Genomic DNA, 12,229 nt, shown 5'->3' on the forward strand with positions numbered 1-12,229 from the left:
AGCATGATTGTGGGTGTTGTGCCTTAGCTAAGAGCGGAGAATAAAATATAAATAAAAGTGGGGTCAGACCTATGAATAGTGAAGAGCATGCTCTCCGTGGAGAGCATTGTTGTGGATGCTCTAATGCACCAACCACTTTTTTTTTCACTAATTTAAAATATTCAACTCTCTTTCTTTTTCTATTTTATACATGCACTCACATTTTCTCTCTAATTAAACACATTAACCAACAACTCCTAAAAATCTTGTGCTGACCAAAAAATATGTCATCTAAGCCTAGACGGATGGAATATATATTTTTATTTTAAGTCAATATAACGGACTTTAGTACATTCTTCATCTATCTGTATCTGAGTCATATTCCTCTTTGGATTATCCTATAGCTGAGTCATTTCCTTTTTGGCAAAAATTTCATTTCTCTTACTTTATTCTTTCTTCATCTCTCTACTTTTTTCCCTACTTTATTCTTCATTTACTTAACTCATGTAAAATAATTTTTTCTTAAACTCTGTGACCAAAAGAAATGCCTCTATTATAGAGGGACAGAGGGAGTAGTAAATAGTAAATCCTCTCCAAAATGTGACTTCCTAGCTGTTTTCTCTCTCCAAAATGAGTTCCAGCCGCCAAAAGCTGTGTTGGGAGTTGTGCCCTAGCTATTTAAATAGTGAGGGCATGAAAAACATGCCATACACGCTTTTCTCGGTCGCGTATTTTTTTGGCTTAGAAAACGTTCGGGCTGCTCGTTTTCTGTGACTCACTACACGCATAAATTGCTCGGGCCCCGCATTTAGAATGCGCAGTCTTCATAAAACAGCCATAACTTTCTCTACCAGACTACGATTGAGTCATGCCCTCATGCGAGGTACCCACATGAAGATCTTTCAGAGATGAAGGCAATGGTGGTCTTGTAAAATCGTTTGAAAATAATCTTGATAGGCTAATTGTTGTTTACATCCAGAATTCTCTCTTTGTCCACCGTTCTTCATCTTAGAATGGGTGTTAAAAATACAATCTAATAATAGACTACAATTTTATTCACACCAAGTATTGAGAAAAGAAGAAACAAATTGAGAGACAAATTATTAAAGTATTGTTAGTGAAAAATGAGGTTCGTGTCGTTAGAGAGAGAGTTTCTAAAAGACCAAATGACATTAATTTTTATGGATAACCAAAACTAAAAAAAATATTGGTTGTGTATCGGGCTGGGAAAAAATACCGAAATACCAAAATATCGGTCTTATCATAATGATAATTTAAAAAAAAATTAATTAAAATCTGAAAATATTACACCCACTCACAGGTGTCACATGCCAATCCCAGCGTGCGCTGGCTCACTAGCCTCCCCTCCCTCTCGAGCTGCCTTCCGCGACGGGGCCATCTGCGACAGCTGCCCAAAGCTGGCTCGTCCCGCCTTTACTGGCTAATGGTTAATATGTTGCGGATGCCCTAATGGCTAATAGTTTCATTTTTTGATCAGTACGTAGAATTTTTAATCAAAGCCTTTAAATTAAAGGTATGTCGACTTATATATTTATTCAATTTTTAAGCCCAATGATTTTGGGCCTCTAAAAAGGCCCAAGTATTTTCCTCAACAAAACAATTCGACAAATAGCTGCACATGTCACTGACGGCGCACGAAAGCTTTCCTCCGCCATGGATCCTCCTGAGTCTGAATCACCACCGGCGACCTCTTCTCCGATCACCTCCATCTCCGCCTCCGCGGTCGAAGATCCTCTCTCGAGTCCGTACGCCTCTCTGAACTCTCACTGCCACGATCTCTCCACGCTGCAGGACCTCGCCTGCCGCGGCGCGTGGCGAACGATCCTAGACAAGGTGGCACGCTCGCGCTCGCTATCCCTCCTTTCTCGGCCGCACGAGCATCTAATTTACCTCACTTTCAACGTCCTCGCCCTGGTCAAGCTCCGTCGCTTCGCCGACGCGCAGCAGGAGTTCGAAACCCTAGATGACGATCTCGGATCGAAGCAATACCAATTCGAGTCGTTTCCGGATCAGTACCCGAACAACAAGTCCGGATCTATGGTCCCGTTCGCGCTTCGTTGGCTGCACGCGCACTTGCCGTTTACGCTAGGTGATCGCCAATTATCTCTCGATCGCCTTTACGTTCTCCTGCATTTCATTAGCGACACGAAATTGTCGCGCAATCGCGATTCGGTTACTGAAATCTCGATCGATCTGTGGAAGAAGCGTCAGACATTTGTGATTAATTCGATTGTGAGTCATCATTTGACTCTGAAGGAATTTAAGGTGTGTCTCTATTTGTTGAAATCGGAGACTAGTAAACTTGAGGATCCGTTTATGGTGTCGAAATTAGGTTACGTTCAGATGCAATACGGAGATCTGGAAGGGGCTAAACGGAGCTTTGAATTGGTTGAGAAAATGGTGGAGAAGAGTGAGGGTGGGGATGCGAATTTGAATTTGAATTTGAATTTGAAGAATTTGGTAGGTAGGAATAAGGCATTGACATATTTGGTTGGGAAGGATTATGTATCTGCTGTGAGGGAGTATGAAGAGTGTATGGAGAGGGATGCATCCGATTTTGTAGCGATCAACAACAAAGCTCTTTGTTTGATGTATTTGAGGGATTTGTCGGACTCGATTAAGGTGCTGGAGAGCGCGCTGGAGAGGGTTCCGACTGTGGCATTGAATGAGACGCTTGTTGTGAATTTGTGTAGTATGTATGAGCTGGCTTATGTGAATCATGCCGATATAAAGAAGACACTTAGTACTTGGATTGCGAGAGTGGCTCCTGATGACTTCGATACTTCGTGTACCAGGATTTGAGGTACCAAATGTTTTGAAATGTAATCGATTTCTGCATTCAATATCTGTAGCTGTTCTTTTTGTTGTGATGAATGAATTATTGTTGCTCACATTAACAGTCTTTGTTTATGATGAATATGATTATGATTATGATGATTGTTCTGCAGCGGATTTTCGTCACAGGTCTGCTTAGTTGTAAAATTAGTTCAAAATTATTATGAAATGTGGTCAGCATGTATGATTATAATTAATCTGGAAATTCTTGTGGAACACAAATTTCAAGTGATTGTCGTATTCAGATGCTAAAGCTAGTTAATTCAGTCACAACTCACAGACATCGTTTTCTTGAAAATGATCAAATTCTGCGATGCAATTAAGATTTGAGCTACCAAAAAGTTTGAAATGCAATGGCTTTCTCTGCATTTGATATGTGTAGCTGTTTTTTTTGTTGTGGCATGAAATTTCTGCTGGAATTGCTAGTCTTTATTTATGATGAGGAGGATGATGACGATGGATTGTTGTATCTGGATTATCTATTGTTTTCTTTTGTATGATTATGGAGGAACTGTGATGCTTGTGAGTGGTGACTGTACATGATTTTGTATATGTAAGTGGAGGATTATGCATAATCTGGAAATTCTTCGGAACACAAATTTCATGTGAAGGTTGTATTCATATGCCAATGCAATTTGCTTCACAAGCATTGTTTGCTAATTGCTACTACATTCATTTTCATGCCTACCTTTTCTTGTCGTAGAATTACATAATGTAGGAAGTGTACATTTACCGTCACGATTCACTGGTGTCCACCACATATATTGTAGACGCAGTTGCTAGCATTGCATATTATACATCCATCATGCTCAGCTTGAGGCATGAGTTCTCTCTATTCTGGACAATATCTACCCAAAATGGAATAACGGAATAAGCTTTTGATTAAAAGGATTTGATTTTGGCTGTTTCTTTGCCTTGTTTGTTTTAGCTTGACATGCCTATAACTGTAACATATTTTCCAGAGGGATTTGGATGAGGATATGAGACTTTGTTGTTGATGCTATACAAATCCAATGATAAATACCCTTAATTGTGAAATGTGAAATGTCAGTATATTTTTTGCTTAGTCTTAACTATTTTTCTGGCAATATTGCAAAGTTGCTTGGTGGCAGACCTTGTCCTAGTGCAGAGGCAGGCTGATTTGGAGAGAGAGATACAAAATATCCTCCAACACCTTTTCACTTCATCCCAAACTTAGTCTATTACTTGATTCAATAAGTTTTCTTTTTTTCCACGGCATACTCAATGTTTCTTGAAGGCAACAATCTATCATTTTAGAAGAGTAAACAAATGTACAGTGAGAAGACTAAGGCCATTTTTAGTCCTAAACTTATGGTGATTTTATGATTTTAGTCCTGAACATTATCTTTTGAATTATTACATCTCGAATAAATGAAACTGTTCGGGTTTAGTCCATCTTGGATGGAGCCGTTAAATATTGACAGTCAACGTAAATAAGTGAGCTTTTTGACTGGATTAACAATTTTTTTATCAGAATCTGTAAATTATTTGGAAAATAGATTAATAAATAAAATAAAATATATTAGAAAATTTAAAACCAAGAACTTAGATTAATTCAACGGCTCTTTGCTCATGGATCTAACCAGAAAGTGAATACTAGAGATTCAGGGTTTGAAGGTATGGCACAGCCGAAAAGAGTCTTGAAATATTTCCATCGAGGTCAGCCAATGAGCTGTGAACCTCGCGTAGGCATTTGAAGTCATTTGCAGCTGTCGCGAGAGGGAGAGGAGAGAGAGAGGAGTTGCGATCCGTCTCAACGGAGACAAATATTCATGCCTTTGATGTGTGTGAGGGATTGAGAAAGTGGAGGAATGACTCAGCTAATGGGGATGCATAGTTTTTCTCTCTAGAAAGCTAATAGTATGTGTTTGCCTGTGTCGATTCTACTAGGTTTCCCTGGCGGCCGAATCCGACGACGCCGACGGGTTCCCTAAAGACGGAATGCGCGCAGCCGAATGTGAAATTGGCGAGATTTAAGGAGGGGGAGGAGGAGAGGGTGCCATGGTATAGCATAGCGAAGAAGCTGCCATCACCTTAGGCGTAGGCCGTATAGTATGAAGGGCAAGAAAATTGTGGCAACTGCTGATTTTGATGGTTTCGAGAGGGTAATTAGTGATAGCGCGAAGGTGGGAGGAGCCGAGGAGGGGAAGGGGAGGGGAAGGAAAAGTGTGCGGCGGAGCTTAAAGGAAGGGGGTGGCGCCACCATAGCTGGTGAAGAGGTAGCCGCCGAAGAAGTGGATGTTTGTCTACCTGGTTCAAACCTAAAACTAAATCGGGAATGAGACATCTCTATGTATATGAAATTAAATGAAATGAGAGAATTAGAGTTTGTGGAGTATTCTTGGGTTGAATGAGAAAGAAGAAAGAGTGATTTAGATTGTATAGTGTTCTTGGTGCAATGAGAAAGAAGAAAGAGCAATTTGGATTGTAGAGTGTTTTTGGTGCAATGGGGAAGAAGAAAGAGCAATTTGGATTGTAGAGTGTTTTTAGCGCAATGAGGAAGAGGACACGTTTTTTGGGATTAATTATTTTAGAAATATTGAAAATTCTAATTTATTTGAGATTATTATATTAATCAGGTCAAAAATGACTTAATTGTGTTTGACCATTAGTTTTCTGACGCCGGCGTTAAAAAGGACCATTTACGGACCGTTTCATTAGTTGGGGATGCATTAATTCAAAAGATAATGTTCAGGAATAAAATCATAAAATTGTCCTATGTTTAGGACCAAAAATGACCTTTAGCCTAGAACCAAAAATGACCTTTAGCCTAGCGAGAAATTCCTGTGACCATTTTACTTTCTTAAACATTTTACCCCCACAAAGTTGCAACTTTACAACTTCACAATAGCAGCGGAAAATTAACAAGCGAACACAATGCATAAATTTTCAACAAATATTTCTTTAATTACAAAATGCTTAATCCGAATAAAACACGTTGAGAAACTAAGGATTAAATGTCAACTCTTTGTTTATTTATTTTTTTGGTGGGTATCTATCGGCGGGCTCAGTAACTATTCCCCACGCCAATCGTGGCCAAAGGATTTAAAGCTGTTAAAATCAAAGCCAGAGTTGATCCTCTGACCATTAAGAAAATTTATTTCTTTTTAATGAGATGAATTTTTATTTTTTTTCCCAAGAACAATATTTTAAATTATTTTTATTTTTCTCTTACTTTACTAATTATATAATAAAATTCACGCCTTTTCAAAAAAATTCTATTTTTCAAAGACAAGAAGCTAGTAAATGGCAAACATATTTTGAACTCCAAACAACCATTTCTCACTTGTGTTCTACTTTGAACAAAAGAAGTGAGACCTGCCTCTATTTTGAATTGAATATTGTTACAGAAGCAGAGATCCACCAACCCCTTCCCACCAAATCCCACCCCACAAACGCAGACAGTCACACACACAACACAACTACTCTTTGCTCTCACCAACCACCCAGGTAATAGTGTTTGTATTTTACCTGACTAATCTCCATTATCAAGATTCGTGATTCTCTTTGTTCAAATCATTCTTTAGCTCAAGCCCACCAAACTTATCCAGGCTATGGCTGCAGCTGCCTCCTATTCTATTCAGCCCACGTCAAGAATCAGTAACCAGCCTCACCCCAAATCTCTTGCAGATGTTGGATTGAATTCCAGATCACTCTCTTTCGCATCCCAATTCCAGACATTCTCCCTCAAGTACGCATCTTTTCTTTGTTTTTGCTCATTGGCTCCTGTGTTTTCCCCTTTACCCCTTTGAATTTGATTGCTCTCACTTTCGTCAATTAAAAATTGAGTCTTTTTTCGTGTTAGATTTGAGAACTGTATCTTGTTGTAGATTCTGATGGGTAATTGATTATTCAATTTGTTGTTGGAATTAGGTTTTGAACTAGGCTTTCATAGTGATACTCGAGTTTGCATGCTTAAGATTGTCTTTAATTTCATGTTTGAATGCTGCAATTATACAAAATCGGGAGGTCAATAATTTCATTCATTTGGATTGGGGAAGAAGTTTTCATCTGAAATCTTTTCAAGTTATGAGCTTTGTTGTGACAATACTGAAATATAATCTGATGTTTTGCTGAACTCTTTCATACATTTCCAGTCTAGTTATTGTGGATCAGTGTAGCTCTGTTTCCAATTTCATTCAGTATCTTTCGTGTAGATCGTTGTGTGCAACGAGGCAACTGCATCTTCAAGGGGCTAGTGCATTGGTGAGGGCAGAGATGAGCTCGGACACGGTGCAGGTTGATGTATCGTTGAGCCCTAGGGTTAACTCGGTGAAGCCTTCGAAGACGGTGGCTATCACTGACCAGGCAACTGCCCTTGTACAAGCCGGTGTGCCTGTTATCCGACTAGCAGCAGGGGAGCCGGATTTCGACACTCCAACACCAATTGCTGAGGTAGTATCATCCAAACTGCTCAACAATCCAATTCATGTCAATTGCGAAATGAAATAATCTTGATTGCGTTGTCGTCCATTTTGACAAATTTAGGCTGGGATTAAGGCAATTCGTGAAGGGTTCACTCGGTATACCCCCAATGCGGGCACGTTGGAGCTCCGGACAGCTATTTGTCACAAGCTCAAAGGTATTCATATCCACGACACTTTTCTCGTGTAGCATTCTTGTTTCTGTAGCATAAGATCATGCTTTATTTGAATTTTGAGAATAGAGGAAAATGGAATATCCTACACGCCCGACCAGATTTTGGTGAGCAATGGTGCAAAACAGAGTATTCTTCAAGCAGTTCTCGCAGTGTGCTCCCCTGGAGACGAGGTAAAACCTTAAAACACGAGATAAAAGTTTTCGTATTTTAACTCTAAAAACTTGCATTAGTGATGAATCGTTTCTTGCCCGAGTTTAGGGTTTATCAAAGAATAAAACCTAAATCAATTCTAAGATTTCATAACCGGCTGCAGGTGATTATTCCAGCTCCGTTCTGGGTGAGCTACCCGGAAATGGCAAGGTTGGCTGACGCCAATCCCGTTATTCTTCCCACGAGCATATCGGAAAACTTTCTTTTAGATCCAAAGGTTCTTGAGTCTTCACTGACTGAGAAGTCGAGGCTGTTGATTCTCTGCTCACCCTCCAACCCGACAGGGTCTGTTTACCCCCGCAAATTACTCGAACAGATTGCTGAGATTGTAGCAAAGCATCCCAGGCTTCTTGTAAGCTTTCTATCTCTCTCAACACCTAGTCGGGCTGCAGCCAAGACGACTAAAACTTGATCTTATTGTCGTCACACTCTCACTTTCTTGAGCTTTACCACTGCAGGTTATGTCCGATGAAATCTACGAACATATCATTTATGCCCCGGCAACTCATACGAGCTTTGCATCTTTGCCAGGCATGTGGGATCGAACCTTGACTGTCAACGGCTTCTCAAAGGTAAATCCCTCGAATACCTTATAGAATAGTTCTTTGTTCCATCTCAACAAGCGATGAGGCTCTAACATGGCTATAAATTTTATTTTTTTTAATTAATTCAAATCTCTAGTGATAAAATTAACATGGCTATAATGTTGTCTTATCAGGCCTTCGCCATGACTGGTTGGAGGCTCGGGTATCTTGCCGGTCCAAAGCACTTTGTTTCTGCTTGTGGGAAGATCCAAAGTCAGGTTCGGCACCATCCATCTTCACTTAGTTAGTTCGCTACCATATTTGATGAAATTTCGTAAAAATGTGAAATTCCTGTATCACAGTCTACTTCAGGTGCCAGCAGCATATCTCAAAAGGCTGCCGTTGCTGCTCTCGGGTTGGGCTATGCAGGCGGGGAAGCAGTCGCAGATATGGTTAAAGCATTCCGCGAGAGGAGAGATGTTCTGGTCAAGAGCTTCGGAGAATTAGATGGAGTCAAGATTTCAGAGCCTCAGGTAACAACAGCCTAACTTATTTTTCATTGTGGTCGTGGCAGCTCTTGCTAGACGTCTGGCGTGGAGAAGAAACGGACGGTTAGTTTTTTTTTTTAATTCGTGCCCTTCTCATCAAAGGCCTATGTTTGATCCTTTTGCAGGGAGCTTTCTATCTTTTCCTCGATTTCAGCTCGTACTATGGCTTAGAGGTCGATGGCTTCGGTGTCATCAACGGCTCGGAGGCCCTCTGCCGGTATTTGCTCGACAAGGCTCAAGTAAGACTCCCATCAATTTCTTGAATTCCACATGCTTTTCTAATTTTGAAAGGCAAAATTAGTTTACATCCGGATGTATGATGCATCCCACTCCAATTAGGGTTAAGGATTTATATATCATAAATTAGGATTTGTCATTAGCTACTTTGGGTATATTTACCACAATTATACTCCCTTCCTCCCACAAGAATATGGACTATTGTTGGGCTTGAGTTTTAATGCACAATTAGTAGAGTAATAGAGAAGTATAATAAAAAAGTAATTACAGTATTGTTAGTAGATAATGGTCCCACCTCAAAGAGAGAAAAAAATCTAAATTTAGAAAGTGCATATTCTTGTGGGACGGACTAAAAAGGAAAGAGTGCATATTCTTGTGGGACGGAGGGAGTAATTAAATTAGGGTGGATTTGTAATCTGATGAGGAAACTTGGTTGGTGGTGTTTGTAGGTTGCCCTTGTTCCGGGGGATGCATTTGGAGACGACACATGCATCCGCATCTCCTATGCCGAGTCTCTGACAACTCTGCAGGCGGCCGTGGAGAGGATCAAGGGTGCGCTCGTCGCACTCAAGCCGGCCGTCGCCGTCTAGTGTGGATGAAGGATTTGTCGAAGGAGATGAAATTTTTAACTTCGTGTGTTGTAATTTTAGCTGTTGAATTTTGTATTTCAATAAATTACTTTGTACGTGCATTAGATTAGTGAATGTAATTTGATACTGGATTTAAAAAATAATAATAAATACCGTCTGAGAGACTAAGCTATTGAATTTTGAATAGCTTTGAAATTTCTTTGCAACTAACAGAATAAGTACCAATCCACTAGCTTCGAACATGAATATTGTTCCATGTGTTGACATTCTACACTTATTAGATTCAATTTGGTTCAATTTGGTAGGAAAAATAAAGAGTAAAGGTCATTTGTGGTCCTAAACATATGACGATTTTACGATTTTAGTCAAGAACATTATCTTTTGAATTATTGCATCCCGAACAAATTAAAACGGTTTCGATTTGGTCCATTTTTGATGGCGCCGTAAAAAATTTGATGGTCAATGCCAATTAACTCAATTTTGATTAGATTAACAATTTTAACTCAATAATATATTCTACTCCCTCCGTCCCATAGTCGATGTCATACTTTCCTTTTTAGTCTGTCCCACAAAAGATGTCACATTTCCTCTCACATCAATTATAAAATTATATTTTCTCTTACCACTTAACCCACAAAATAACATCTCCTAAAATCTCGTGCCATCTCCTAAGTGTGACATCTACTATGGGACGGAGGGAGTACCATTTTGGTCCTAAACATATTCATCCACCATCATGAATTCAAAATTGCCGACGCTAGGCACGCCCTTCTCTTGGAGGCGGATCTTATCGCCGATTCGCGACGCGGTTTTCGAATCCCAATAGATGCTCTATTGTGGGAACCAGTTCAATTCCGCTATGTAAGATTTGATGAACTCTTCCTCGCTCGATGAGGCCATGGCTAAGATCGACTTCGAGCTGTTGCACGTCACTTGCGCTGTGATTTTCTGGAAAGACAGAACTAATCGGAGGAGGTGGTTGCCCTTGGTTGCCATTTCCGCCGTCACGACGGTGCCAATTTGGGGGATGGTGTTTATGGATGAATAAAGACAATATGTCTAGGACCAAAAAGGTCGAATACATTGTTGAGTTAAAATTATTAATCTAGTAAAACTTAAGTCAATTGGCGTTGACCGTCAAATTTTTAACGACGCCATCCAAAATGGACCAAATCTGGACCGTTTTCATTTGTTCGGGACGCAATAATTCAAAAGATAATGTTTTGGACAAAAATCGTAAAATTATCATATATTACAAATTACCTTTACTAAAAAATAAATAAACAAAACAAGATAAAACTACTCAATTAAAATATTTTTGGTAATATAATTTCAAGATAGATAAGTTATCTATCTAGCAAAATTCTCTAGGTGGAATATTTATCAAAATTCTTGCCAATCCTATAATATTTGAAATCAGAATATTAAATTTTGAAGTTTTAATTTTTTTCAATTGATCTATACACAAAACATCATATTTTGATGATGTTCAAAACGATGCGTTTTGCTAAAATAAAATATTGACTTTTTTTATTTTCTTATTTTATTGAAATAATGTTGCTTTTAGAAAAATATGACATGGCGTAAAAATATTGTACAATTATTATTTGGGATCTATAAAATAGAGTGTATATAGTAATTATATTGATTGAATTATATATATGGTTACCCAATTCGACAAATCAGAGACTCTTAGAGCATCCGCAATGGCGGCGAGCCCACCGGCTAGCCGATCCCTGGCGCTCGCCGGTCCGCTCGGCGAACCATTGTAGCCGGTGAGCGCCAAATCGGCGAGAAAAACGGTGAGCGCACACCGATTCCCTCGCGTTGGCCGAAGCGCTCGCCGATCGGCTGGCCGCCATTGCAGGCTCCCGATCGGCAAGCGGATTTTTTTTAAATTTAATTTTCGAAACACTATATATACGCGACTTGCACGCCCTCCCCGAGGATGCACAGGAGTTCCCACGACCTCCCCGAGGATGCACAGGAGTTCCCGTCCCCTCCTGCGTTTACTCGCCGCACTCGCCCGATTGGTCAAAGGCGGGCGCAACGGGCTCGCCAGGCCTCCCAGGAGGTCTAGTCGGCATCCCCCCTGTTGGCCAGTCGACATCCGACCTCGCCTTCTTCGTGTGTTAACAAACACGCTCTCAGATGTGGAAGGTCTTAGCTGAATGGAGGGCGGCAACCGACCCCGAGGAGAAGAGTTTTCTCCACGCGATGCTCGTGAGTATGCAGGCCGATTTAACCTCCGCCGCGGCACAGGTGGGGGCCTCAGACGCGGCTCAGATGCCGCAGATTTGGGGGTCCCGGATAGCGGCGACAACGGCAACGACGGCGAGGAGAGAGGCGGAGGCGGGGGGGATCGTGTGTGGATGAGGATTTTTTTTATTTATGTAATTTTATTTAAAATTAATATACTTTTTTTTAATTAATGTACTTTTTTAAATTTTAATATTATTATTGAGTATTCCCGTATCTGTGTCGAAAATTTAATTCCGTATTTTGTGTGATTGTTAATTATTTGTTTTTATAATTTTGTTTATTGTGGCTAGGCTATGGCTGAGCTATTGCTTGTCTAGTTGCTTGTCCTGATGATGAGGCAGGAGGAGTTTTAAGGGCTGCTGATGTGGCAGGAGGAGTTTGTGGCTAGGCTATGGCTAGGCT

At 40.2% G+C, this 12,229-nt stretch overlaps 2 protein-coding genes across 5 annotated transcripts; both read left to right on the plus strand.

The window, feature by feature from the left end:
* The first annotated feature begins 1,619 nt into the window (after positions 1-1,619).
* Positions 1,620-4,184, plus strand: LOC121769237 (trafficking protein particle complex subunit 12-like). Of its 2 annotated transcripts, none has more exons than XM_042165976.1 (2): positions 1,620-2,803; positions 3,934-4,184. In XM_042165976.1, the coding sequence occupies exon 1, from the start codon at positions 1,654-1,656 to the stop codon at positions 2,800-2,802; it is 1,149 nt and encodes a 382-aa protein (XP_042021910.1). In that variant the 5' UTR covers positions 1,620-1,653; the 3' UTR covers position 2,803; positions 3,934-4,184. The 2 variants fall into 2 exon arrangements, with proteins under 2 accessions (XP_042021910.1, XP_042021912.1); XM_042165978.1 differs by lacking the exon at positions 3,934-4,184 and adding an exon at positions 3,539-3,861.
* Positions 4,185-6,134: 1,950 nt separating this feature from the next.
* On the plus strand, positions 6,135-9,733 carry LOC121769029 (bifunctional aspartate aminotransferase and glutamate/aspartate-prephenate aminotransferase). 3 transcript variants are annotated; one of them, XM_042165680.1, is made up of 11 exons: positions 6,135-6,306; positions 6,384-6,547; positions 7,014-7,251; positions 7,345-7,438; positions 7,523-7,626; positions 7,770-8,018; positions 8,125-8,238; positions 8,385-8,468; positions 8,553-8,723; positions 8,864-8,977; positions 9,425-9,733. In XM_042165680.1, exons 2-11 carry the CDS (start codon positions 6,411-6,413, stop codon positions 9,563-9,565), a joined length of 1,446 nt encoding a protein of 481 aa, XP_042021614.1. In that variant the 5' UTR covers positions 6,135-6,306; positions 6,384-6,410; the 3' UTR covers positions 9,566-9,733. The 3 variants fall into 3 exon arrangements, with proteins under 3 accessions (XP_042021614.1, XP_042021615.1, XP_042021616.1); XM_042165681.1 differs by having other exon boundaries at positions 6,408-6,547; XM_042165682.1 differs by having other exon boundaries at positions 6,137-6,306; positions 6,421-6,547.
* Positions 9,734-12,229: the final 2,496 nt, after the last annotated feature.

Source organism: Salvia splendens, chromosome 15 (genome assembly GCF_004379255.2).
Source record: "Salvia splendens isolate huo1 chromosome 15, SspV2, whole genome shotgun sequence".
Lineage (NCBI taxonomy): Eukaryota > Viridiplantae > Streptophyta > Magnoliopsida > Lamiales > Lamiaceae > Salvia > Salvia splendens.

Coding starts and splice junctions, on each gene's coding strand:
- LOC121769029 (XM_042165680.1), top strand. CDS start 6,411: ATGGCTGCAGCTGCCTCCTATTCTATTCAGCCCACGTCAAGAATCAGT. Junction 6,548..7,013: donor TTCCAGACATTCTCCCTCAA/GTACGCATCTTT, acceptor TCTTTCGTGTAG/ATCGTTGTGTGCAACGAGGC. Junction 7,439..7,522: donor TATTTGTCACAAGCTCAAAG/GTATTCATATCC, acceptor TTTTGAGAATAG/AGGAAAATGGAATATCCTAC.
- LOC121769237 (XM_042165976.1), top strand. CDS start 1,654: ATGGATCCTCCTGAGTCTGAATCACCACCGGCGACCTCTTCTCCGATC.